Here is a 25746-nt window from a genome sequence, read left to right as displayed (position 1 = left end):
CAGAGTACGTAAAAAATAGTGTGAGAAGGGGTTGGTTTTTTTAAGTCCCCCCAAAAAAGTATGTGAGACTTAATTTTAGAGATGTCTTTGTGGTTTCTGTTTGTGGAACATTTTATGTCAAGTTCTAGATCTCTTAAGTGGTGATCTCTGATTTTAGACACTGTTTCTGAAAGGCTTACTAGGGAATCAGTGGGAGATAGTCTTTAACTGCATAAAGTGGTTTTCTTCATTCTGACATTAAAAGAAAGTAAATGAATAGCTTCCCGGGTGGCTCAGTGGTTAAAAAAAAAAAAAAAAAAATCTGCCTGCCAAAGCAGAAGACATGGGTTCAATCCCTGAGTGGGGAAGATCCCTTGGAGAAGGAAATGGCAACCCACTCCAGTATTCTTGCCTAGGGAATTGTAGGGACAGAGACGAGCCTGGTGGGCTACAGTCCATGAGGTTGCAAAGAGTTGGACATGACTGAGTGACTAAGACACACACACATAGTATTTTATTAGCACTTTTAGCGTGATTAAATGCAAAAACATTACACTTGCCATGGCAAAACCTGAGTCATTTAAAACTGATTCAGCATAACCAGAATTAAGATTTGAAATGTAGAGAATTTAGAAATTCAGGGTTTCCTATGATGTTTTCTTGGACCACCTTGCAGTAAGAATATAATTGATTGCTTTTCATCCAATTTGTGTTTGTACATCCTCAGTCTTCATTTAAACTCTAAATTATGTGGCACCTATACAAGCAAAAATAGGAGTACTCAAAGATAAATCGTTTGCTAATTTTTATCCCAAGTCTGGTTAAGAAGAGACTCATGGAGTATTAATTCCCATTCAGTCCATTTGTTACTCTGGATAGTCTAAGTTGTATCATTTCATCAAGCTAGAGTATCAGAAACTTGCCTTCATTTTTTGAAGTTTGCAGGCAGGCCTGTCATGTGCTACAGTGTTTAGATGTTGGTGGGGCAGTGGTCTCTGGTCTTACTGTTTTACTGCAACTATAAGGTTATGTTTACAGTGGAGAGGAAGTTGATAAAACTCATGTTTACACAGTGCAGTACACTAAGTGCCACCCTAGGTGGTGTTGCAGAAGTGCTGTGGACTCAGGTAGGTAGACACTGCGGGGGGTCAGGAGAAGCTTTCCAGGAGAGGTCGAGTGGACTGTAAGAAGACCTAGAAATGTTAATTTAGTCAAGAGATGGGTGAAATGGCATTTAGCCAGAGGGATTAGTGTGTGTAGTGACCCAGATAGGGAGAATGGCAGAGCTAGAAGGGGAGGCAGGGAAAAGATTTGACTGCAGATATAGGTAGAGACCCACTGGATTTAAGGGCCATTTTAAATTTGAACAATTCTGTGAAGACTTTGGAGATGATATCTTGGAAAGATTTAGAGCATTATTATCCAGGAACCCATAACATAATTACTGTGAGTCGCTTTCCCTGGATTGTGTTAGAGGAGTTAGACACATGACTTTCCCTGAAGGATTGGCTAAAAAATGAGATTATGAAACCTTGCATCTGCTAAGCAAGACGTTGAGTATATTTTCTGTTACAACTCTTGAGTTCTCTATAATACTGTATATAAGAATTTTCTTTTAAAGCTTAGTGTTAGAAATAAGATTATCTCATTAAAAAAAAAAAAGGTTGCCTCCAAGGAACTGGATACTGAGAGTTTCATTGTATAATGTACTGTGTCCCCCCATCTTTATGACTTTAGAAGTTAAACTTGAGTTTACTATTTTTATTTAATATTTGCTTAGGTATTTTCCTAAGATTAGTTTTTGTTGTGTACATTTCCTATGAATCACTTGGTATGTCTTCCAAAATTTTTTATTTTGTGTAGAGTGAATTTCATTTAGATTATACTCAACTATTTCTACCACAGGCACTTTTTTCTGGTATGTACCTTGAAACTGGTAGTCCTTGAAACTAACATACATTTGGTTTCTCTTTTCAGAAACTGCAGTGTAGGTGCTTTTGAGTTTTTGTTGTTTTCTAAGTGAGAGCTTAGGGTTTTGTTTTACTTCTGTATCTTTAGGAAATTGGTATGATCATCTCAATTTAAAGTGATTGGGAAGCAGATCATGAGTTCAAGGCTTGTTCTTGAATATTTGAGGAACCTGTTTAAAAAATCACAATTCATACTCATCACCTAAAAGATTTCCTTATATTTAATTCAAAAATTTGCACTGTTCATATTTTTCTTACACTGTTCATGATAGTCACAGTAAACTAAACAGTTAAAACACTTTAACTGTCACAGGTTATGACTTTTCCTAGAGAAAAGTTAAGAAAATTGAAATAGATAACTCATTCATTTTTCTTTTTTTTGGACTAGACTAGAATGACTGCTTCTCAAAATATCATCTTTTGTGTTAACATGTTTATAGAAAGTTATAGTCATACTAGGTTAAAGTGAAGTAGATTTATTTATTTATGCATGTGTACATGCCACACTTCAGGGCTTGTGGAATCTTAGTTCCCCAACCAGCATGAAACGTAGGCCCTCAGCAGATGAAGTGCGGAGTTCTAACCATTGGACTGCTAGGGGTTTCCCAGTTAAGGAGTTTTAATTGTGGGACATCTCAGAGCCTTTACTATGCTAATATCACAAAGAATGGATTCCAGAATGACCTTGTGCTAAGCTTGCAAAAGAACAAATGGGTGCTGGGGAGCAGTGTGTTCTAAGTGTTTTGGACAAGGAACCTCTTATTTTAAAGAATGCTGTGCGTTGGTGATGAAGAAACACACTTTGGAAAATTTTTGTCTGAAGAAGAAAATCTTCTAAAAGTTGCACTTAAATCTGCTGCTTAAAATGGTTTTTTGCTTTTTCCAGTTGTCTCATACGACGAATTCAAATGATTTCCTTTAATTCTCTGTTACAACCTAATTAAGCTTTTTTAGTTATTTCCCCTTGGTGCTATGTTGCCTCTAATTGATAATGTGTAACAATTGAAAATTTCTAGATCACCATTGGAGACAGATCTTCATTTGTTGGGCATTCAACCTAGTACTAAAATAAATTGAAAGTAGCACAAGATTGCTTGTACTCTGTTTTGTGATAAAGTTTCTAAACTGTAATAGATTTAAACTGTATTAATATAGAACCTTTTTTTAAAAAACAATTTATTTTGCTTACAAGCCTTAGAACACAGAAATACAAAAGCATGAAGCCAGCAGTATCCAGTCTCTTACCAAACTTGGGTGTTTATTTTTTCATACTCCACACATATACATTGCCCCTCTTTTATTAAACAAAACATGGATCAGATTACACACCTCAGGCAACCTGGTGTTTTTATTTAATATCATGGATATTTTACTGTATTAGTACATGTAAGTTTAATTTTAATAACTTGTAATACTGCATGACTTTATTTTTGCTAACCCATTTTTGTTTGTTTAGGTTCTTTTTTTTAAGTACTGCAAGCAAATGTTGCAGTAAATACCATTATTCAGTTCATCCTTTTATGTTGTTTGTGTAAGTTGTCAGAAGAGAAATAACTGTGTCAAAGGATTATATATTGATTCTCAAACAGAAAAAAAAAATATGTTCACTCATTATGATTTGTTAATACACTAGAGAGGACTTATATTGCAATTTTACATGTTATCTAGTTTCCACAATAACCTTATGAGGGAAACATTGTTACTGTCATTTGCAAAGGGGAAAACAGAAGCAGAGAGTTCAAGTGCTTTGAGTTCATTTAGGTACTTAGAGGCAAACATGGTACTTAGAGGCAAACATGGTACCATATTATAGATCTTCTAGTTCTGGTTTCTGTTTCTGTTATGCCATGATGAATGATGCAAAACTTTTAGTTGGAAAATCACTAGGGTCCTTGTGAATTAAACCCTTGTACAAAAAAGATCTTCATGACCCAGATAATCAGGATGGTGTGATCACTCATCTAAAACCAGACATCCTGGAATGTGAAGTCAAGTGGGTCTTAGGAAGCATCACTACGAACAAAGCTAGTGGAGGTGATGGAATTCCAGTTGAGCTATTTTAAATCCTGGAAGATGATGCTGTGAAAGTGCTGCACTCAGTATGCCAGCAAATTTGGAAAACTCAACAATGGCCACAGGACTGGAAAAGGTCAGTTTTCATTCCAATCCCAAAGAAAGGCAATCCCAAAGAATGCTCAAACTACCGCACAACTGCACTCATCTCACGTGCTAGTAAAGTAATGCTCAAAATTCTCCAAGCCAGGCTTCAGCAATATGTGAACCATGAACTTCCAGATGTTCAAGCTGGTTTTAGAAAAGGCAGAGGAACAAGAGATCAAATTGCCAACATCCACTGGATCATTGATAAAGCAAGAGAGTTCCAGAAAACATCTATTTCTGCTTTATTGACTATGCCCAAGCCTTTGACTGTGTGGATTACAATAAACTGTGGAAAATTCTGAAAGAGATGGGAGTACCACACCACCTGACCTGCCTGTATGTAGGTCAGGAAGCAACAGTTAGAACTGGACATGGAACAACAGACTGGTTCCAAATAGGAAAAGGAATGCATCAAGGCTGTATATTGTCACCCTGCTTATTTAACTTATATGCAGACTGCATCATGAGAAACGCTGAGCTGGAGGAAGCGCAAACTGGAATCAAGATTGCTGGGAGAAATATCAATAACCTCAGATATGCAGATGACACCATCCTTATGGCAGAAAGTGAAGAAGAACTAAAGAGCCTCTTGATGAAAGTGAAAGAAGAGAGTGAAGAAGTTGGCTTAAAGCTCAACTTTCAGAAAACTAAGATCATGGAATCCGGTCTCATCACTTCACGGCAAATAGGTGGGGAAACAGTGGCTGACTTTATTTTTCTGGGCTCCAAAATCACTGCAGATGATGATTGCAGCCATGAAATTAAAAGACGCTTACTCCTTAGAAGGAAAGCTATGACCAACCTAGACAGCATATTAAAAAGCAGAGACATGACTTTGGCAGCAAAGGTCTGTCTAGTCAAGGCTATGGTTTCTCCAGTGGTCATGTATGGATGTGAGAGTTGGACTATAAAGAAAGCTGAGTGCCACAGAATTGATGCTTTTGAACTGTGGTGTTGGAGAAGACTCTTGAGAGGCCCTTGGACTGCAAGGAGATCCAACCAGTCCATCCTAAAGGAGATCAGTTTTGGGTGTTCATTGGAAGGACTGATGTTGAAGCTGAAACTAATACTTTGGCCACCTGATGCGAAGAGCTGACTCATTTGAAAAGACCCTGATGCTGGGAGGGATTGAGGGCAGGAGGAGAAGGGGACAACAGAGGATGAGATGGTTGGATGGCATCACTGACTCAATGGACATGGGTTTGGGTGGACTCTGGGAGTTGGTGGTGGACAGGGAGGTCTGGTGCGCTGTGGTTCGTGGGGTCACAGAGTTCGGACACGACTGAGCAACTGAACTGAACTGATACAGGTGGTATGGTATGTATAAAGGTCTCAACCCTATCTGCAAAGGGAAGCATTACTTGGAGAGCGGAAGGAAAGAAAGAAAAAAAATGAAGTTGTTCAGTCGTGTCCGACTGTTTGCAACCCCGTGGACTGTAGTCTACCAGGCTCTTCCACCTATAGGATTCTCCAGGCAAGAATGCTGGAGTGGTTTGCCATTTCCTTCTCCAGGGGATCTTCCCAACCCAGGGATCAAACCCGGGTCTCCCATATTGCAGGCAGACGCTTTACCCTCCGAGCCACCAGGCAAGCCTCCCCAAATTTGTGCCTGTCTCCCTTCTAGGACTAATTCAGATAAGTCTTAAGATAGGTGGGATGTGTTTGTAGTTTTCAAACCTATCTAGATTCTCATGCACTATGAGGATATGATAACCAGTGACCTTAACACTGAGATGCTCATATCCCTGAGGGGTGCATCAAGAATTTTCAGAATGTTAGCACGTTTAGTTTTCTGAGGGTCAATTAATAGGTCCTCGCTATATGTACGGAAAAAAGCACATCTTTGATCCATCACCGATCTTATTTTAGTGTATTCTACCCCAGGTGGTCTTCCCTAGTGGCTCAGATGGTAAAGAATCTCCCTGCAGTGCAGGAGACCTGGGTTCGATCCATGGGTTGGGAAGATCCCCTGAAGAAGGGAATGGCAGCCCACTGCAGTATTCTTGCCTGAAGAATCCCATGGACAGAGGAGCCTGGTGGGCTGCAGTCCATGGGATTGCAAAGAGTAGGACACAAATGAATGATTAACACCCCAGGTATTAAGCCTTTGAGAGTCCAAACTTAGAGGTAGCTTCCTGTAGTGATTAAACTTACTGATTCACATTGATGATAGAATGAGATAATAGTCTAGAACTGGAGTGTTCTGGCTTTCTTTGGGAATTTCTGAATTAGATCAATGATGGTCTTGAGTGGTAGGAGTAATTGTGAATTTTTTTAAGCCAGTTCCCCTCTTCTTCCCTAACCTTTTGTCAAAGAATACTTACAAAGCAAAGAACAATACTGTAAAATGTTTTGAAAACTAGAAATATGTAAATCAGACTGTAAAATATGTTGAATTTTAATGTATGGATTCTTTTGCTCCATTTTTTTGAACACTTTGGAAGAGTATATTGAAGAATTAGGGTAAAAAAATAAGTGCTAACCAGAAGTGCAATTCCTTTAAATCAGGTGATAGAATATTTAGATCTACAAATTGGGTTTCCTTTTTTTTAAACCTAAAATATCAGGAAGGTGTGTCTAGAGGTAATTGCTATAGTAGGTGTGCTTATACATGTTAATTGTTTCATAACATCTTTAAAACCCTTAGAAGTTTACAGATAAGGGGCAGGATTGAACTTGGGCCCCAGAGGAGTGAAAGCAGCAAGTCGTAACCATTGGTTCTTCAGGGAATTCTGGAGAATATTTTCTTTTAAGTGATACTTAATTTACTGAAAAGATGTTTTTCTGTTACGTTTCTTTATAACTCATGATACCTTTTTCATGTATAGGTGTATGTATATTTGAGTTCTACCATATAAAACATTGTTTTCCAAGCCAACTTACCTAGTGATTTTTAACATGTATATATTTTAAACGTTTTTAAAATATAAGTATTCAAAGAGTATAGAACTATAAAAAAAATCATGAATATCTCTTTCCTGACATGACCACTATTAGTGGTTGTATCACTCTATTTTCCATGTATACATACGTATGCATGTGTCCTGATTTTACAGAAGTGGAAAGATAGAATCACTGGTTTTTACCTTGACTTTTCACGTAATAGTCTAAAATTTTTTCCATGTATGCATAAATATACCCATCTCATGCTTTTAATGGGTGTATAATTTTATCATTTTCTTTCCCTCCTTATTACAGTATTTAGTATCCTTTTGGTCTCCTCCCTCATGACTGTTAACATTTCACAGAACACTGGCACAACCAGAACAGTATGCAAAATTGTGGTACATAATTCTGATGAGGTTTTAAATTCTCATGGGTAAGATGATATTAATACATTGAAAAATACACATTAAATGTCAGGAGAATTGAGAAAAAGATTATTTGGAGAAGGTTTTAATGGAGAAAGTGGCATTTGAGCCAAACAAATCAAAAGAATTGTGGGATTTGCACATGAAGAGATAAAATGACAGAGCTGTCCAGGGGACTGGCATAGTTCAACAAAAGGAAAGTCGGGGAAGAGAGTGATGGTTTATGCTTGGTTGGTGTGGAAAATAGCATGGAGCTTTTGGAGTGTTCATATTCTTGAATCCTCTGCCATTTTAATAGCTTTGTCTACTAGGGTAGAGAAGTTGAGCACAGTTTTCTTGTTTGTAATTAGGAATACAATACCTACTTTGCTGGATTGTTGTGGGAATTAAATATAACATGCCTACTGTGATCACTGGGATAAAATCAAGTGCTCAGTAAATTCTGTTTTCTCTTTAAGGGATGGTGTCTGATAGAAATTAGTCTAGAGAGGTTTATGGTCATTTGGAAATAGTTCTTTGTTGTTGTTGTTTTTAATTTCATATACTCCTTGTCAAAACTGCGGTTGAGGAAATAGCTGATGTTAGGTTTAAACAACAGCTTGGATCATAAGTCAGTTAATCTTGTAGAGAGTAACCCCCTTTACAAGCTGCAGTTGATAAATGTTTTGTCTCAAGGTGTGTGGGAGGGTGTCCAAAACTTACCTATCCCTCAGAGCCCAGCTTAAATACTTAACAAGGCTTTAAATGCTTCCCAAGGCTGCTGGTCATATTGTTATCTTGTTAAAATTACTATGGAAGTTTTCAAACTCAAGTAGAATAGTATAGTATACCTTGGAGTACTAGATCATCCATGTGCAACGTTGTGTGAAATCTTTATACCTATATTTTACTTTTTTAAAGTATTTCAAAGCAAATCCCAGACAATAGCTAGTTTAAGCATAAATTCTCATGCTTATGAGAACTTAGTAAAAAATACAATCTTACTATTATTACTGCTAATAAAATTCCTTAATATCATCTAATACCCATTCTATATTTAGATTTCTCTGATTTTCTCAGAAGTCTTTTTTATAGTTGGTTTGTTAGAATCAGGATTCAAGCAAAGTTTATACAATATATTTGACTTTTAAGCCTGTAGTTTATATAATAGTCTTTCCTCTCCCCTCCTCATAACAAAATTTCATAGATAGTGAAATGAGGTGAATTTTTTTCTTTTTTCCATATTCTGGATTGGGCAGTTGCATCCTTGTGTTATCTATTGATTTTGCATGTTCTCTTTCTCGTATTTCTAATAAATCAGTATTTAGATCTAGCAGCTTTCTTAGATTGATGTTTACTGATTTACTTTTTTTTAAAACAGTTTTCTTCATTGGTGCTGTTTCTTATTACATATATCATGAGGCGTATAAATGCTAGTTCCACTTTCAGAATGATGGCATTTTATATATAAAAACGTTAACTTAGAAATACTGCTTTTTGAGGTGACTCATTTAATAATTTACATTGGACATTTCACATGTATCTTGGTCTGATTAGAACCATTTTGAATTATCTAATAGTTATCTTCATTTTCCATCTAAGTTATTTGACCTACTGCTCTCAGGTGATACGTAAAAGCATCAAAAACTAGCATTGAGGTTGTTTTAGTGTGTAGATTTTCTTTGAGCAGTATTCTGTTTTTCAAAAAGAAATTTCAGTAATCAGTGTTTTATTTCTTAACCAATTGAGAGAATGCCTTGTAGTATAAGAGACTTTGTAAGGACTAAATATAGTGATTCTCCTTTGGGAGAATTCTAAGGAAAAAATACCTCACCTTACAGCTGCAAGTATGTAAGTATGTATTTATCCCCATTATGTCTCCTTGAGAATATATCTGAGATTGTGCCTCAAAGAGCTACAAGTTTTCTTGCACATAAATATTTGGTCAATTTTTTTTTTTCATTGATATGAATCAGCCATAGATTGTAAATTTTTATTTAATGTCTTAATGCTTGTGTTGGAACAATCTTAATTTCTAATCTTAGAAGATTTAAGCTAGGGTCTTTGAAGAGTTCCAATTTCTGGGAGTCAGTATATTGATAACACATTTTTTTGGCCAGGTTTTATTCAGAACGTAAAATTTGACTTTTCCTTAATATACAGTACTGTTCTTAATGGTGGTAAAACAAGTATGTCATTCTCCCATGAAGTACATGGACAAATGAGTAGCATATATCAAAAAAAATTTGTGGCTTCTGGCTCAACCACCACCTCAGTGACTTGTTCAACACCTCTGAAAAAGTGTGTGGTTCAGTTTGTTCCCCCAGATAAATAACAAATGACTAGATGTTGATGGTGATTCCTAGAGACTTCAAATGTTAAGTTGGTGAAAGCTAATAGTCTACCAGAAATAAACACAAACCTGGATTTAGTTTACCTTTGTCATATGGATAAGAAGAGGCATTGCTAAACAAATTAATTTTGTTGGAAAATCTGTAAAAGTGATTTCCTGTGCTGAAGAGATTAAGGTATTCTTTTTTTTTTTTTTGGTGCTGACAACTTTATTAATACTAATGTGACAGAATAATGAACCTAGTGATTGTTTAAAAACAGTAAATAACATAATGTAACATATAATAAGCCATATTGATGATATAAATTACATATTATATACAAATATATCTTCCATATATTTTACCTTTTCAACAATTTTCCATATTACTATTAACCATATATTCAATATTTTAAAACATAGTATGTGCACCTTGCACATAGATATGTATATTTAAAATGACTTTGCAAAATCAGCATGAATACAATTAACATATCATTCTATACGTTAAGTTATATATTGTATGTTTTTAATACTTTATATCTAAATGTAACAAATATGATTAACTGATATTTGATACAATATTACACATAAACATATTATATGTATTATATTGGATTTCCCAGGTAGCTCAATGGTAAAGAATTCCCCTGCCAATGCAGGAAACACAGGAAATTCATGTTCAGTCCCTGGGTTGGCAAGATCTTCTAGATGAGGAAATGGCATCCCACTCCAGTATTCTTTCCTAGAGAATCCCAAGAACAGAGAAACCTGGCAGCTTACTGTCCATGGTGTCATAGAGTCAGACATGTCTAGTGACTGAGCATACATGCATGTTACATTAGTACAAATGTATTTTTTTACTGTATTACATATAGTATTATACTCCATTCAAAATATTTAATTAATTAAAATCCTATCTATGCCTTTTTACCTTTACCTTAAAAAATATGTAGTTATCAATATAAATGCGACTAATATAGACAACTGTACTAATATCAGTTCAGTTCAGTCGCTCATTTCGTGTCCGACTCTTTCCAACCCCATGGGCTGCAGCACGCCAGGTTTCCCTGTCCATCCCCAGCTCCCGGAGCCACTCAAATTCACATGCATGGTAATGCCATCCAACCATCTCATCTTCTGTCATCCCGTTCTCCTCCTGCCCTCAATCTTTCCCAGAATCAGGGTCCTTTCCAGTGAGTCAATTCTTTGCATCAAGTGGCCAAAATATTGGAGTTTCAGCTTCAGCATTAGTCCTTTCAATGAACATTCAGAACTGGTTTCCTTTATGATGGACTGGTTGGATCTCCTTGCAGTCCAAGAGACTCCCTAGAGTCTTCTCCAACACCACAATTCAAAAGCATCATTTCTTCAGCACTCAGCCTTCTTTCCAGTCCACTCTCACATCCATACAAGACACTGGAAAAACCATAGCTTTGACTAGATGGACTATTGTAGGTAAAGTAATGTTTCTGCTTTTTAATATGCTGTCTGGGTTGGTCATAGCTTTTCTTCCAAGGAGCAAGTTTCCTTCAATTTCCTGGCTGCAGTCACCATAGTAAGTAAAGTAAAGTCACTCAGTCGTGTCCGACTCTTTGAGACCCCATGGATTGTAACCTACCAGGTTCCTCTGTCCATGGGATTTTCCAGGCAAGAGTACAGGAGTGGGCTGCCATTTCCTTCTCCAGGAGATTAAGGTATTCTTAAGGACTTTAGTGCCTGTTTTCAATGCTCAGAAGCTCGGTTGTGTCCGACTCTCTGCGACCCCATGAACTGTATGGCCCACCAGGCTCCTCTGTCCATGGGATTCTCCAGGCAAGAATACTGGAGTGGGCTACCATTTCTTTCTCCCCTGTTTTCAGTGGATACTACTAATTTATGCTCAATGATTATGTTTGTTAAAATCAGTCCAAGGAGTTTGATTACTGTAGGAATATTTTATAAGCAGCTTAAAGTTACTCTTTGTGTATATTGACTTACGTCAGTCAATTAAGTTTCCATGTACTTTGTTCTTGTAGTTGATTCTTGGGGTAGCAACAGCCTCTATATATTAGAGGACGAATTAGGAGAAGTAGTGCCAATGGGAAGTTGCACTCATTTTATGTTGGTAAATGTTTTCAGTTGTACATAAAGTCTGAGGAAGAACCTTGTTTATGTCTGTTAAAATGAACATTGTGTATAAATGAAGGCACATATAAACAGTCACTATCCAGATACTAGATGATTTCATGATCTGAATTTTGGGCTTCCCAGGTGGCACTTTATTTTTTGGGCTCCAAAATCCTTGCAGATGGTGACTGCAGCCATGAAATTAAAAGACGCTTACTCCTTGGAAGAAAAGTTATGACCAACCTAGACAGCATATTAAAAAGCAGAGACATTACTTTGCCAACAAAGGTCTGTCTAGTCGAGGCTATGGTTTTTCCAGTGCTCCCGTATGGATGTGAGAATTGGACTGTAAAGAAAGCTGAGCAGAGAGGAATTGATGCTTTTGAACTGGGGTGTTGGAGAAGACTCTTGAGAGTCCCTTGGACAGCAAGGAGATCCAGCCAGTCTATCTTAAAGGAAATCAGTCCTGAATATTTATTGGAAGGACTGATGTTGAAGCTGAAACTTCAACACTTTGGCCACCTGATGTGAAGAAGTGACTCACTGGAAAATACCCTGATGCTGGGAAAGATTGAAGGCAGGGGGAGAAGGGGACAACAGAGGATGAGATGGTTGGATGGCATCACCGACTCAATGGACATGAGTTTGAGTAAACTCGGGAGTTGGTGATGGACAGAGAGGCCTGGTGTGCTGCAGTCCATGGGGTGGCAAAGAGTCAGACATGACTGAGCAACCGAACTGAACTGAGGTGGTGCTAGTGGTAGAGAACCCGCTTGCCAGTGCAGGAGACAGAAGAGATGTGGGTTAGATACCTGAGTCAGGAAAATCCCCTGGAGAAGGGCATGGCAACCCACTCCAGTATTGTTGCCTGGAGAATCACATGGATAGAGGAGTCTGGCGGGCTGTAGTCGTTAACGGTTACACAGAGTCAAACACGGACTGAAGCGATTTAGCATGCATGCGTGATCTGAATTTACATTTCCTAAAATGATTTTTTAATTAAATATATATTGAGCATTTTGGTGGCTAAGACAGTTCGTCACCCCTTTAACTCCGGAGTTTAATAGCTACTATGGCTTTAAAATAGAACTAATTATAATGCTGTGAAAATGTGATTAGTATTATATGCTGGTGCTTTTAATACCTTTTATTGTAGCTCTAAATGGTTTTTGCCCCCCAACCTATTTTTTCAGTCGCTCAGTTGTATCTGACTCTTTGTGACCCTTTGTACTGTAGCGCACCAGGTTCTCTTATTCATGGGATCTTCCAGGCCAGGGATACTGAAGTGGGTTGCCATTTCCTGTTCCAGTTTTTTTATGATAGGCATATGGTAAGGAATTGGATCAGATGTTCCCTGAGAAAATAATGTATATTCTTGGTTCATTATACAGACTATTTGTAAACTTCGGATTATGCATTAGTACATATGAAAACTCAAAAAATTTAACCAAGTTGTTATTTGTGGTACTTTATCTGTTTTTCTTACATAATTAGTAATAATGCTGTCCACAAGAAAATTAGCCAAAACTGTTCACTTTTAGAACCTAATAAAGACACTCTTTTGTGACAATTGTGTTAAAGACTCATAACCTCAAACACTATAATTTTTTAGTTCAAATTTACCTCAAGATTATACCGGGTCTTGGCCATAGATAAGTTTCTATTATGTATTTTCTGTATTAGCAAATTGTAGTTGTTTAAGGAAATAAGCTTCATGGCTTAATAATGCAAGCCAAAAAAAATTGAAAACAGACTTTACACCCCCAAGCAGTATAGTGTGTGCCGTAATTTTTGGATACATTTTCCTGAAGGGAACAAAGTTCAGTGTTATTTAACCGAGAGCCTGCTACTCCATTGCTTGTTGGAAGAAAGGGGTTGTTTGCTTTCTCCTTTACATCTAACCATGCAGGGGAGAGTTGTTACATTATATCCAGATTGTTTTCCCTTGCCCTCAGTTGATTCCAGCAGACATAGTGTTCAACATAACAGTTTGGTGTTTTGTGAAAATTTTAGTCCTTCTTAGTGGCATATGTGTGACCCGCTGCTCCTGCAGCTTCATTTTAATATGAACTTCATTGCAGAAGAATTGAAACAGTGTTTATTTTCTTTCTATCCCATTATTTTGCCCACTTTCTCATCCATTCTCTTTCTCATGATTGAAATAAATAACACCTTAAACTGAAAAGCTGAGCTTGAGTCTTGTTTTGTGGGTTTTGTTTTAAACTCTTTTCCCTGTAACCTACCCACGTTATTTGAAAGGAAATGATAACACCACCTACGTTTAAATGTAATCTGAAATCCTTGTTCATTATTAAAATAAAAAATGTGCATGCGGATAGTATAAATGGAAAGGTTAAAAACGAAGCTCTGATGCTTAACTTTGGGTTTGCTCGAATTTGAGAGGGGATTATCTGCATTTGATGTTTTGTGGAGCAGTCGAGTAAATGCAGTAGAGCCCAGGTCAGCAAAGTTTGGCCTACAGGTCAGATCTGGCCCACCACCTGTTTTTGTTTGAACTGCTCTCTAGGATTGACTTTTAGAATTTTTAATTGTTGGGGGGAAAAAAGCAAAAGAAGTAAGATTTTGTGACACATCAAAAAACACAGTATTCAGACTTCACTGTTCATAAATAAAGTTTTATTAGGACACATCTGTGTTCATTCATTTTCTTATTGTCCATGGCTGCTTTTGTGCTACAAATGCATACTTGAGAAGCTTAGGGACTGTATGACCTGTAAAGCCTAAAATGTATATATACTGTCCATCAGTTTCTTTACAGAAAAAATTAGTTGACCTCTGCACTAGGGCATGATGCGCCACAAAAGTATGTGGATCCATAAAACTAAGAGACATCTCTCAGTCTGGAGTCTCTTTAACTTATGAGCGCATCTATTTGCACCACAGATGAAAACTTAGAAGTAAGTGAAAAGGGGACTTCGGTAAAGCTCTGATGCTTTTACTTTTGAGAAGATGTAAGTCTCTTCCTATTTTTCCTTCTTAATAAAAGTCTTCTCTCATTTGTATATTGTACAGGCTTATTGTAATAAAATAAAAATGGATGGAACAAATTGGTGTGCTCTGATCACTTAAGGACTGTACAGATACTGGTATATTTCCTTTTTCTCTTAACATTGCTATTATTAATACAAGCATTTCCTTACAAACTCAAATATTGTTAATAGCTACACAATATTTATACTTGTGTTGTATCACTTACTGTGAGACAGTTATGCAGTTTATACTCTCAGGGATCTGTAAGCAACACTACTACAAACATTTTTCTACATAAAACATTTTTATATTCAGGTTTTATTCTTTGGATTGATTTTCAAAGTAAGGGAGACTGGTTCAGAAGATAAGAGCCTATATATATGATACCAAATTGCTTTCCTAAGAAGGTATTGAAACTTCAGAATGTGTGTTTGTATTTGTTAGAGGTACTTTTCCTTCTTAGAGCTAAAATTCTGCCATAGTTATCTGAGGCTACAGTTTACTGCAGATTAAAGGCAACCTAATTAGAAAGGTCAGAAGTAATATGTTCCAAGTCAAGTAGTATTGAACCTGAAAACAAGGCAGGAGGCTGAAATACTAACAGAAGCCTTCCTACCAGAGACACAAACATTGAGCAACCTGAGTTTCAGAAAGTGTCAGTTCTTTCTAGAATAGTATGTAATGCTTTTAATAATAACAACTAGTTACTTGTTGAGCACTTTTTATTGATGACTCACAAAACACTTTTGATACATGTGATCTTCACAACAGATAAGATTTAGAGGTTAGGCAGAATTTAAGACTCAAAACTCTGTATTCTGAATCTAAATCACGTATTGTTTGTACTTTCACATCATCTTAGGAGCTTCCCTGGTGGCTCGGCGGTAAAGAATCTGCCTGCAGTGCAGGAGCCTCAGGAGACACGGGTTTGACCCCTGGGTCAGGAAGATCCCCTAGAGAAGGAAATGGCAACCCACTCCAGTATTCTTGCCTGGAGAATCCCACGGACAGAGGAGCCTGGCGGGCTACAGTCCATGGGGTTGCAAAGAGTCGGACACGACTGAAGCCACTTAGCATGCACACACATTATCTTACATGTAAAATTTATTCATAATGCTTTCTTCAGGATTGCAGAATAATGAATCCATTTTTATAACTATTTCCATCCTAAGTAACAAGAATCTTACATTTTTTGGCCCTAGTGGAATAATTAATCTTAATAAGGACAATCTGTTCTCAGAGAATACAGATAAGTAAGATGTCACACACAAGTTTTTTTTTTTTTTAGTACCTGTAATTGGTATGATATTTGTGTATTGAGCCTTGACTTCAGGGCTTAATATCATTTAATGTATATTCATAAATTGAATTATGAAGTCAGAGTTATATGGCTGCATTGTCAAATTGGTAGGATTTAAATGGAAGCATTTCTAAGAAACTAGAACACCTCTTTAGGTGGTTGAAAATACTTGATTCCTGATACTATGTTAGCAGTATCCCGAAGCTTTCAGATGATTGGCCATTAGGTTTGGGAAATAGTTAATGTTTGGAAGAAGTTGAGGCTGTCATGGGATGGGAGATCTGAAAATACAAGGTCTGTAAGATACATGGTATAGGAGAAAGTAAAATCACAAATGTAAAAAAAGATCATAAAGGACACTGAGTTTAGGGCTGTATGGAGATCTTAAGAAGCACTTGCAAAAAAATAAAATGGACCCTTCCCCAATTTAGGAAATTTTAAAGAAACAATGGAAGTCAAAGATGGTTTGAGCAGACCATACTAGACATTAGAGTGAATTGTTCACGCTAAGATGTAGAACTTTGATTTCATGACTGAGAAGTGTAGGACACATTTGGTCCAAGATTCCCTTTACTTATCAGATAATTGGGGTCCCTCCAGAATAGATTTATGAATGTACAGTTGTTCATCAGTATCTGCAGGGCATTGTACCAGGGGCCTCCCCAGCCCAATACCAACACCTGAAGATGCTCAAGTTCCCTATGTAAAGTGGTGTGCATATAATCTGTATGCACACTGGGGTGTACTTTAAATCATCTCTAGATTACTTATAGTATCTATTACAATGTCAGTGTTATGTAAATAGGTGCCAGCCCTCAGGGGATTTGATTTTGGGAACTCTTTGGAATTTTTTTCATACTTTTGATCCCTGGTTGGTGAAACATGCAGATGTGGATGGGTATTGAGGGCCATCTGTAGATGTTGGGTGGTAAAAGAGTGCTTTGATCTTGAACTTCTGTTTTAAATCCATGTCATGATGGTATGGCTAGAGATGTTTATTATAGTTAGGTATTGGATGTGTGTGTAAATAGTTCATCTAACTATTACGTTACCAAACCCATAATGAAATTTTTGCTCTAAGTGGGGATATATACTTTGAAGAAATAAAAGAGGGGAAAAAAATAGTCCTTTGTACTTATGTACATACTTAGCATTTCTGGTGCTCTTCCTTCCTGATGATCTGAATTTCCATCTGATATCCTTTCCCTTTAGCTTAAGAATTTTTAAAGGACTTTCTGAGGTAGAAATCTGTTTATCAGTTTTTTTTCGTCTATAAATGTCTTTTAGCCTTTATTCTTAAAAGATATTTTCACCAGATAAAAATTGTAGGTTAGCATTTTTTCCTTCTTTCATTCCTCTAAAGTCTGATCCTTTTTATTCTGGTTCCCATTGCTTCTAGTGTGAAGTCAGTGGTCATTCATCATTTTTCCCCTTTTTGTAATTTTTTTCTGTCTGCTTTCAGGATTTTCTCTTTGTTCATCACTTTTCAGTGCATAGGGGTGAGGTTTTGTTTTTGTTTTTCCTATTTATTTTACGTGGAGTTCATTGAGCATCATGAATCTGTAAGTTTTGCTTTCATCAAATATAAAGGGATTTCTGGCCATTATTTTCTTTAAATAATTTTTCCACTTCATTAATTGTTTCTCTTTCCTTTTTTCCTCCCCTTCTTGTTAGATTGGAAATCACTGTTGATCTATGTTCAAATTCACTTTTTATTTTCAACTTACTGTTAGGTGATCAGCTATCAGTCCTAAAGGAAATCAACCCTGAATGTTTATTGGAAGGACTGATGCTGAAGCTCCAGTTCTTTAGCCACCTGATACGAAGAGCTGACTCACTAGAAAAAACCCTGATGCTGGGAACTGTTGAGGGCAGCAGGAGAAGAGGGTGACAGAAGATGAGATGGATAGCATGGTTGAATAGCATCACCAACTTAATGGACCTGAGTTTAAGCAAACTGGGAGATACTGAAGGACAGGGAAGCCTGGCGTGCTGCAGTCCATGGGGTTGCAAAGAATCAGACACATCTTATCGACTGAACAATAGCAACTGTTAAGTGCATCCAGTGAAATTTTTAAAAGATATTTTTCAGTTTTAGAAGGTCCATTTGATTGTTCATAGTTTTGCTTTTTTCTTTGCTGAAATTTGTTTTTTCATTTATTAGTGTGTTTTTCCTTTCATCTTTGAGCACAGTTATAATAGTTATTTTAAGATCTTTGCTAATTCTAACTTCTAGGTCATCTTGGGGTTGGTCTTTCATTAGTTGACTTTTTCCTTAGTCAAGGTCACACGTTCCTGTTTTTCTGTGTGTCTAGTAATTTTGGATTGTGATTTAGTCTTTATGATTGTTTTTGTTCTCGTGGAACTCAAACCCCAAATTTCCATAACTTCTGTGGACATCAGCAGCAGACATTTCTGCTTAGTCCTTTTATCCATAATTGGGCTGCTTTCAGTCAGCCTCACACAAATGCAGTTGAGGGATTGTTTAGACATCTGAGTTGAATTTATGCACAAAGTTCAGTTCTAGACTATCCTCCAGTTTGTTATTTCCATTGCCTTCAATTTGTTTTTATATTTTTTCAGTTGTTGTTTAGTTACTAAGTCGTGTCCAACTCTTGTGATCCCATGGACTATAGCCTGCCAGGCTCCTCTGTCTCTGGGATTTCCCAGGCAAGAATACTAGAGTGGATTACCCTTTCCTTTTCCAGGAGATTTCTGACCCAGAGATTGAACCCACGTATCCTGCATTGGCAGGTGGCTTCTTTACTACTGCCACCAGGAAGGCCCATTTTGTCCAGAGTTAAATGCAGGAGGGTTTGGCCTGATAGGATCTACTCTTCCAATTACCAGAAAATGTGACTGATTTAAATTGTTTGAGGACAGTGACCATATTTTAATTCATTCTTTTCTCTGTAAAATCTTGCACACTGAAGATGCCCAATAGAAGCTTATTAATGGAAGGATGAATAAAGTTATCACTTTCTAAGAACTGTTAATGAATCCAGCTCTTCTAGCAAGTTAAGAGAAAAGGATGGCTTATTTGCTATCCATACATCTTCCATGTGTCTTCTTTGATATAATACCTGTTTAAATCTTTTGCCCATTTTTTAATTGGGTTGGTTGGTCTCTTATTTTTCTTAAAGAATTTTAAGTGTATCTTGGACACAAATCCTGTATCTGACATGATTTGCAGATATTTTCCTCCTATCTGTAGTTTGTTTTTTCTTTCTAAGTATCTTTTGTAGAACATTTTTATTGCTGACGTCAAATTTTTAGACATAAGTTTTTCTTTTGTGGACTCTGCTTTTGATGTTGATCTAAAAACTCACTACCAAATTCAGGGTCACACAGCTTTGCTGTTTTCCTAGAAGTTTGATAATGTTAAGTGTTGCATTAGGTGTATGATCCATTTTGAGTTAATTTTTATATCATGGTGTGTGTTGAAGTTCATATTTTTGCATATGGACTTCCAGTTGTTCAAGTACCATTTGATGAAACAATTGAAGAACTTTTCTAATAGCTAACTTTTGAATGCTTATGTACCCAGACTTTTGTTACCTAATTCACTTTTCACAGCATGCCATGTAGAAGCTGCTGCTGCTGCTGTTTTTCCACGTGGAAATTGAGAAAAAATAATTTAGATTAGTTGTTTAGAGTTACAGAACTACTAGCTGTCAGAACTGTAATTTGAATCCAGTTCTCTCCCTTTCTAAGCCACATTAAGGAGAAGTCAAGGATTAAAATATGAGTTCATATGGTCAGAGTACAATTTAGAAAAATGGCAGCTTACTACGTTTTAGAGGTTAGATTGTAGGGTGGGAAGATAGAAGATTGCAAGAGATGGTGGTGGTCTGACCAACCAGACAACTGAAAATTAAATTTAAATAAGGTAGGAGGTTGACTTTAATGATTGGATATTGGTATAAGAAAGGAAAGAATTAATTTGTAAGTGTAGAATACAGAAGAGTAAGATTGGAATTTCCTATGCTGCCTCCAGGGAATGGGAGAAAGGAAATACTTGGAAATACTGAAGAGGAGAGAGATTTGGTTTATAAATACAAACTGGGAGTGAGGTCCTGTGGATATAGCATTTAAGTATCAAAGCACTTAGAGTGGATTAGATTGCTTGGGCTAAAGGATAGAATTCTGAGGAACACTGACATTTATGAGTTGAGTAGACAAATAGGAGTTTGTGAAGAAGCCTGAGAAGAAGTAACTAGACACATAAGAAAGTAAAAAGAATTGTAAGAGAATGCCTAACAACAGAACAGCATTATAAGAAGAGAGGAAGTGCTTTGTAATATCAAATACTATGGAATTGTAAAGCGAGAGAACTGACTGGGAAAAATACTAAATAGGATTACATTGTAAGGCTCCAAAGTTTGAAGGCTGTGAGTTTGTAGTAGCTTCAGTTTTGAATGGTTTTCTCCAGCAGTACTTAACATTAGGAGGCAAAGAGACTATGACTTAAGAACACATTGTCACATGAAAGGTAAAAAGCAGTTTAAACTGTTAGAAATGGAAAAAGAAAAATATGCTGTAGTTTAGTTTGAGGAGAAGGGAAAAGAATTATTCTTTTAAGTTGTGGTTGATTTACATTATTAGTTTCAGGTGTACAGCATAGTGATTGATTATTTTTATAAATTATGCTCTGTTGAGAGTTCTTACAGGTAATGACTACCTGCTTGTGCTGTACAGTGCGTCCTTGTTGCTTCCCATTTCATGCACAGTAGTTTGCACCTCTTACTCTCACACCCCTGATCTGCACCCCCCTTCCTTTGGTGACCAGTAGCTTGTTTTTTGTATCTGTGAGATTGTTTCTGCCTTGCATGTATATTCATTTGTATTATTTTTTAGATTTCACATATAAGTGATATCATACAATACTTTCTGTGACTTATTTCACTAAGCATAATACTCTCTGAGTTCATCCACATTGTTGCAAATGGCAGAATTTTGTTCTTTTTATGATTGAGTAATGTTCCATTGTCTGTAAACACCACATGTTTTTAATTCATTTATCTGTTAAGAGGCATTTGGGTTGCTTCCATGTTTTGGCTCTTGTAAGTAGTGCTTCTGTGAACATTGGGATACATGTATCTTTTCGAATTGATGTTTTCTAGTTAGATACCCAGGAGTGAAATTGCTGGATCATATGGTGGTTCTATTTTTAGTGTTTTGAGGAACCAACATACTGTTTCCATAGTGGCGGCTGTACCAGTCTGCGTTTCCACCAACAGTGTACAAGGCTTCCCTTTTCTCCACATCCTCTCCAACATTTGTTATTTGTAGATCTTTTGATGACAGCCATTCTGATAATTGTGAGGTGATATCTCATTTTGATTTGCATTTTTCTAGTAATTGGTGGTATTGAGAATCTTTTTCATGTGCCTGTTAACCATCTGTATTTCTTCTTTGGAAAAATGTCTATTCAGATCCTCTGCCCATTATCTGATTTGAGGTGTGGGTTTGTTTGTTTGTTTGTTTTTGCAGGTGGTGGGTTTTGGTGTATTTTTATGTGTGGTGTATGAGCTGTTTGTTTTGGATATTAACCCCTCGTCAGTCATATTATTTGCAAATATTTTTCTCCCATTCTATTGGTTGTCTTTTCAGTTTGTCGGTTTTCCTGTACAAAAAGCTTTTAATTAGATCCCATTTGTTTATTTCTGCATTTATTTTGTCTTAGGAGACAGATCCAAAAAATACTGCTGTGATTTATGTCAGAGTGTTCTGCCAATGTTCTCTTCCAAGAGTTTTGTGGTTTCTTACATTTAGGTCTTTAATCCATTTTTAGCTCATTTCTTATGTGATGTGAGATAATAGTCTAACCTCATTGTTTTATGTGTAACTGTCCAGTTTTCCCAGCTTGTTAAAGAGACTGTCTTTCCATTGTATATTCTTGCCTCCTTTGTTGTAGATTAATTGGCTATAAGTGCATGGGTTTATTTCTGGGCTCTTTATTCTGGTCCATTGATCTCTGTGTTTATTTTTGTGCCGTTTCCATGCTTTCTTGATAGTTGTAGGGAAAGGAATTGTTTTTAAGGGAACCTTTGAATATTAAAAAATATCAAAGTTGATTAATTTTTTTATCATTGGTATAAGATCTACAAATAATTCTGAGAAATTTTGAGAACTGAAAAAAGGAGTACAAAGTAATAATTTTATAGTAGGAACTACAACATTTTTTTAAAAAGAAGATAACTGTTGGGACTTCCTGATGGTGCAGGGAAGATTCTGGGCTGGTTAAGATTCTCTGCTTCCACTGCAGGGGGTCTGGGTTCAATCCCTGATCTGGAAGCTAAGATCCCACATGCCTCATGGCACGGCCACACACAAAAAAGATAACTGTATTGTAGTACTTGAGCTCACTTTTTCTGTTCGTTACTTCCCATGTATTCCTTTGCTCAAGAAACTAGTAGCAATTTCTTTTGGCACACAGAATAATCCAAGAACCCTTGAACCTCCTGGTTTTCCCACAAATTTTAGTGTTGATTGCTATGGTACTTTATTTTGGAAAACCTGTCTTTATAGAGAAACGGATTCTTGTCCATCTCAGCTCATACTGTAACATCAGTAATAGCAGAATGTAATATAAAAATAGTTGATGCAGTCTAAGATTTTTTTGTCTAATTTTGTTTTTGTTATTCAACAGGTTTGATCTGTGGATGAAATGAATCATGATTTTCAAGCTCTTGCATTAGAATCTCGGGGAATGGGAGAGGTAAATATTTATGAATACTAAGGATGTGTATCTCACTTTGTCTTTGAGCCACTGAAACTTGTTTATTAACTGTAAATCTTTTGAAAATAGTGGTGATATCTTCCAAATGATGTGGGCTTTTAAAATCTGTAGTTGTGGAAATCTCAGCCTTTTTTTTTTTTTTAAACTTTTAGCAGTAATGTTAGTGGGATTATTGTGTCTAGTTGATTTGATTGACCTGGTTAGATAATGTCATATTTTGGTAATGGACCATAATAACTTTGACCGAAAAGACCTCTCCTTGATCTTTGTCCTGCTGTTCTATATATGTATGCTATGTTTGCTTTAGCCACACTTAATTGTTCACTATTCTCTCACAAAAATTTCTCCTTGTTCATTGTTTGCTTAATAAACTTCTAATCCTCTGCAGGACTCTGCTGAAAAAAGGCTCTTTATCTGTTTGCTATTTGCAGTAAAGTTAATTACTTCATCTGACTTCTCGTGGATCTTCATACATACTTTTATTATAATACTGGTTACAGTTTTATTCATTTTATATTAGTCTCCTCTGTAGATTGTTAGCTTTGAATGATTAGCACACAGTGAGCACTCCTAATACTTTGAATTTTATCAGTCCTGTTTTATGATTTTCATTGGGGCATCCCATTTAACCTCATCACTACATAATTTAAGGCATCAAAAGTACTTAGTTTTCTATATACCTAAATGAATATTTAGAAAACTTTAATTGATTATGAAAGCCCTTGTGGTCACATTTTTGATTTATCATGTTCTGTAATACTAACATAGTGTGGAATTTGATAATAGAAAATAACCATGAACAGACCTAAGATGTGTAATTAACTGCTTGCTCCTGGAGATTATTTTACTTTGGTAGACCTTCATGAGACTCACTCCATCCAATGCTGTGCTCTTCAGATGCAGAAAAAGAGTCCAGTCACTCCTCTGGGCCACAAGAGGGCACCCTGCAGCTAGCTAACCCTCCCCTTCTTCAGAACAGCGTTTTCCAAAGAGTTTGTCATTTTCAGAGGACTGATTTAAGGGTGAGTTAAGGTGCTTAAGCATAAGTGTTGCCAAAGTAAACTTGTTAGTCCAGTGCTTAAGGTAAAACTCTGGGCCCTAAGAAAATTTGAGAGAGGGAATAATTTTTTAGTTAAAAGAAGACCTTGCAGCCTCCCTGCAGTGCAGTGGCTGCTTAGGCATTGTTTACACTCTGGGTGAACAAAAAGAGACAGTTCAAAGGGCTTTTGTTTTTTTCCTTGTTTCTTGTTTTCTTTGGTCTTTAGAAAGTAGGATAACATATCTTAAAAGCAAGTTTGAACAGTGTTTCAGCTTAGTCTGTAACAGACTTGAACTTACTTTTTTTTAATACCAAATATAGTCACACCCTTACCTTAGTTCTGTTTAGACCCCACAACACTTTACTTTCCAGATCTACATTGAGTGTGTATTTACAAATTGACTTTTTTCCTCCCTTTCTAAGTAGTAGTTGATAAACCCAAAGACATCTTTGTAGTTTTAAAAAGGGTGTCATGATCAGAAGTAGTACAGAGAGTTCAGTTATTTGGGGGGTAAGAGGAGGGGTATTTGAGGTTCTGGGAAAAAGAGACTGGGGTTTTTTTTTGTTTTTTTTTTTTTTGAGACTGGGTTTTTAAATGATCTAAAGCTTAAATCTAGGCTTTTCTTAGTGGAAATGTCAGATATACAGAGTAAAAGTGGTTAGGGTTCGGCTGTCTGGTTTTTTGGCAGGTAGTTAGAAGGTCATGCTTCTGTGACCATCTGGTAAAAATTTTTTTTTTTTTAATAAGCTGTTATTCACTAATTAAGTTTTTTTTCTTAACAGTTTACCAGCTAATTCTGTTACTCTAAGAGATAGTGAGAAACCTTCTGAGGTTTTTGTCTCTGGGTTCCCTCTCCCACAAGCCTTTCTATCTTTCCTCATCTCACAGGCAGCAGGGAACCTTCTGGGATTTCCTTCTTTGCCTGTCTCTGTCTCACCAGTCTTCTCCTTTCCTGACAGGTGAGGCTTGTTGTTTTATCCCAGAATTCATTCATTTTAATAAACTAAAAGCAGGCTTGAGTTTTCTAGAATTGCTTATTTATTTTTTCAATGCAAAATCCTTTTCTAATATATTGCCCTATCTTGACCTTTTTTTTTTTAAATAAAGCTTTACTTATTTATTATGTCTTAAGTTGTAAATCTAATGTACAAAGCACTGCGTTGTATATAGGGTTATTTTCAGATGTACTGGGTTATGTAGATCATGATAGCTTTTACTGACTCATCATCAGAAGGACAGTTTCTTCTGGTTGTTCATCCAAAATAGGAATAGATTTGTAATCATCCATTCATAAACTCATTCTTTCCAATTTATTCCATAGCACATTTTTGCCAGAAGGCCTACCCGTTTGTATTATGTCACGTGGCTTAAAAAGAGCAAAGCTAACCCACAGGAGGTTGAACTCATTTTCGTTAGCATGTTGTTTTAAAACTATACTACAGAGACACATACCTACCTATTTTTATATATAAAAATTAACAGGAATTCTGTGTGTGGGTGCATATATATACATACACTTTTAAATAAGAAAAAGACGCTCCTGCCTGAAGTTCTTTAGGGAACCCAAAATTTAAATTTAACTTTAAATCATTGAGTTAATGTTTTGGGGGAGTATTTCATACCTTAGTGTGGTAAAGCGCTCTCCTTTCTTTTCTGACACAGTAATATTTAAAGAAAACATTAAGGAAAATTTGTGTAGTAAGATCCCAGGTAGTATGGAGAAGTGGAAAACATATTGGAGAGAAGATTAAGGAGACTTCTGTTTTCTCTCAGGTCTATCACTAGTGCTATATGACCTTGAGAAAGATTGACTCTTTGAAGGTAGCAATAAGA

At 36.5% G+C, this 25746-nt stretch overlaps 1 protein-coding gene across 10 annotated transcripts in view; it reads left to right on the top strand.

Annotated features, from left to right (window-relative positions):
• The window catches only part of PUM2 (pumilio RNA binding family member 2), a 97761-nt gene that overhangs the window by 3667 nt on the left and 68348 nt on the right, over positions 1-25746 (top strand). For 8 of the 10 annotated variants that reach the window (XM_043917229.1, XM_043917225.1, XM_043917224.1 and 5 more), the window contains exon 2: positions 22784-22852. In XM_043917229.1, the coding sequence (XP_043773164.1) occupies positions 22802-22852 (51 nt within the window). In that variant the 5' untranslated portion in view covers positions 22784-22801. Of the gene's footprint in view, positions 1-22783; positions 22853-23770; positions 23896-24801; positions 24873-25746 lie in introns of those variants that run through there. The other 2 variants (XM_043917227.1, XM_043917233.1) reach the window with 2 other exon arrangements.

The sequence above is a fragment of the Cervus elaphus genome, chromosome 11 (genome assembly GCF_910594005.1).
Source record: "Cervus elaphus chromosome 11, mCerEla1.1, whole genome shotgun sequence".
NCBI classification, from domain to species: domain Eukaryota; kingdom Metazoa; phylum Chordata; class Mammalia; order Artiodactyla; family Cervidae; genus Cervus; species Cervus elaphus.
The sequence above is the reverse complement of the archived record's forward strand: the minus strand, read 5'-3'. Positions and strand labels throughout refer to the sequence as shown.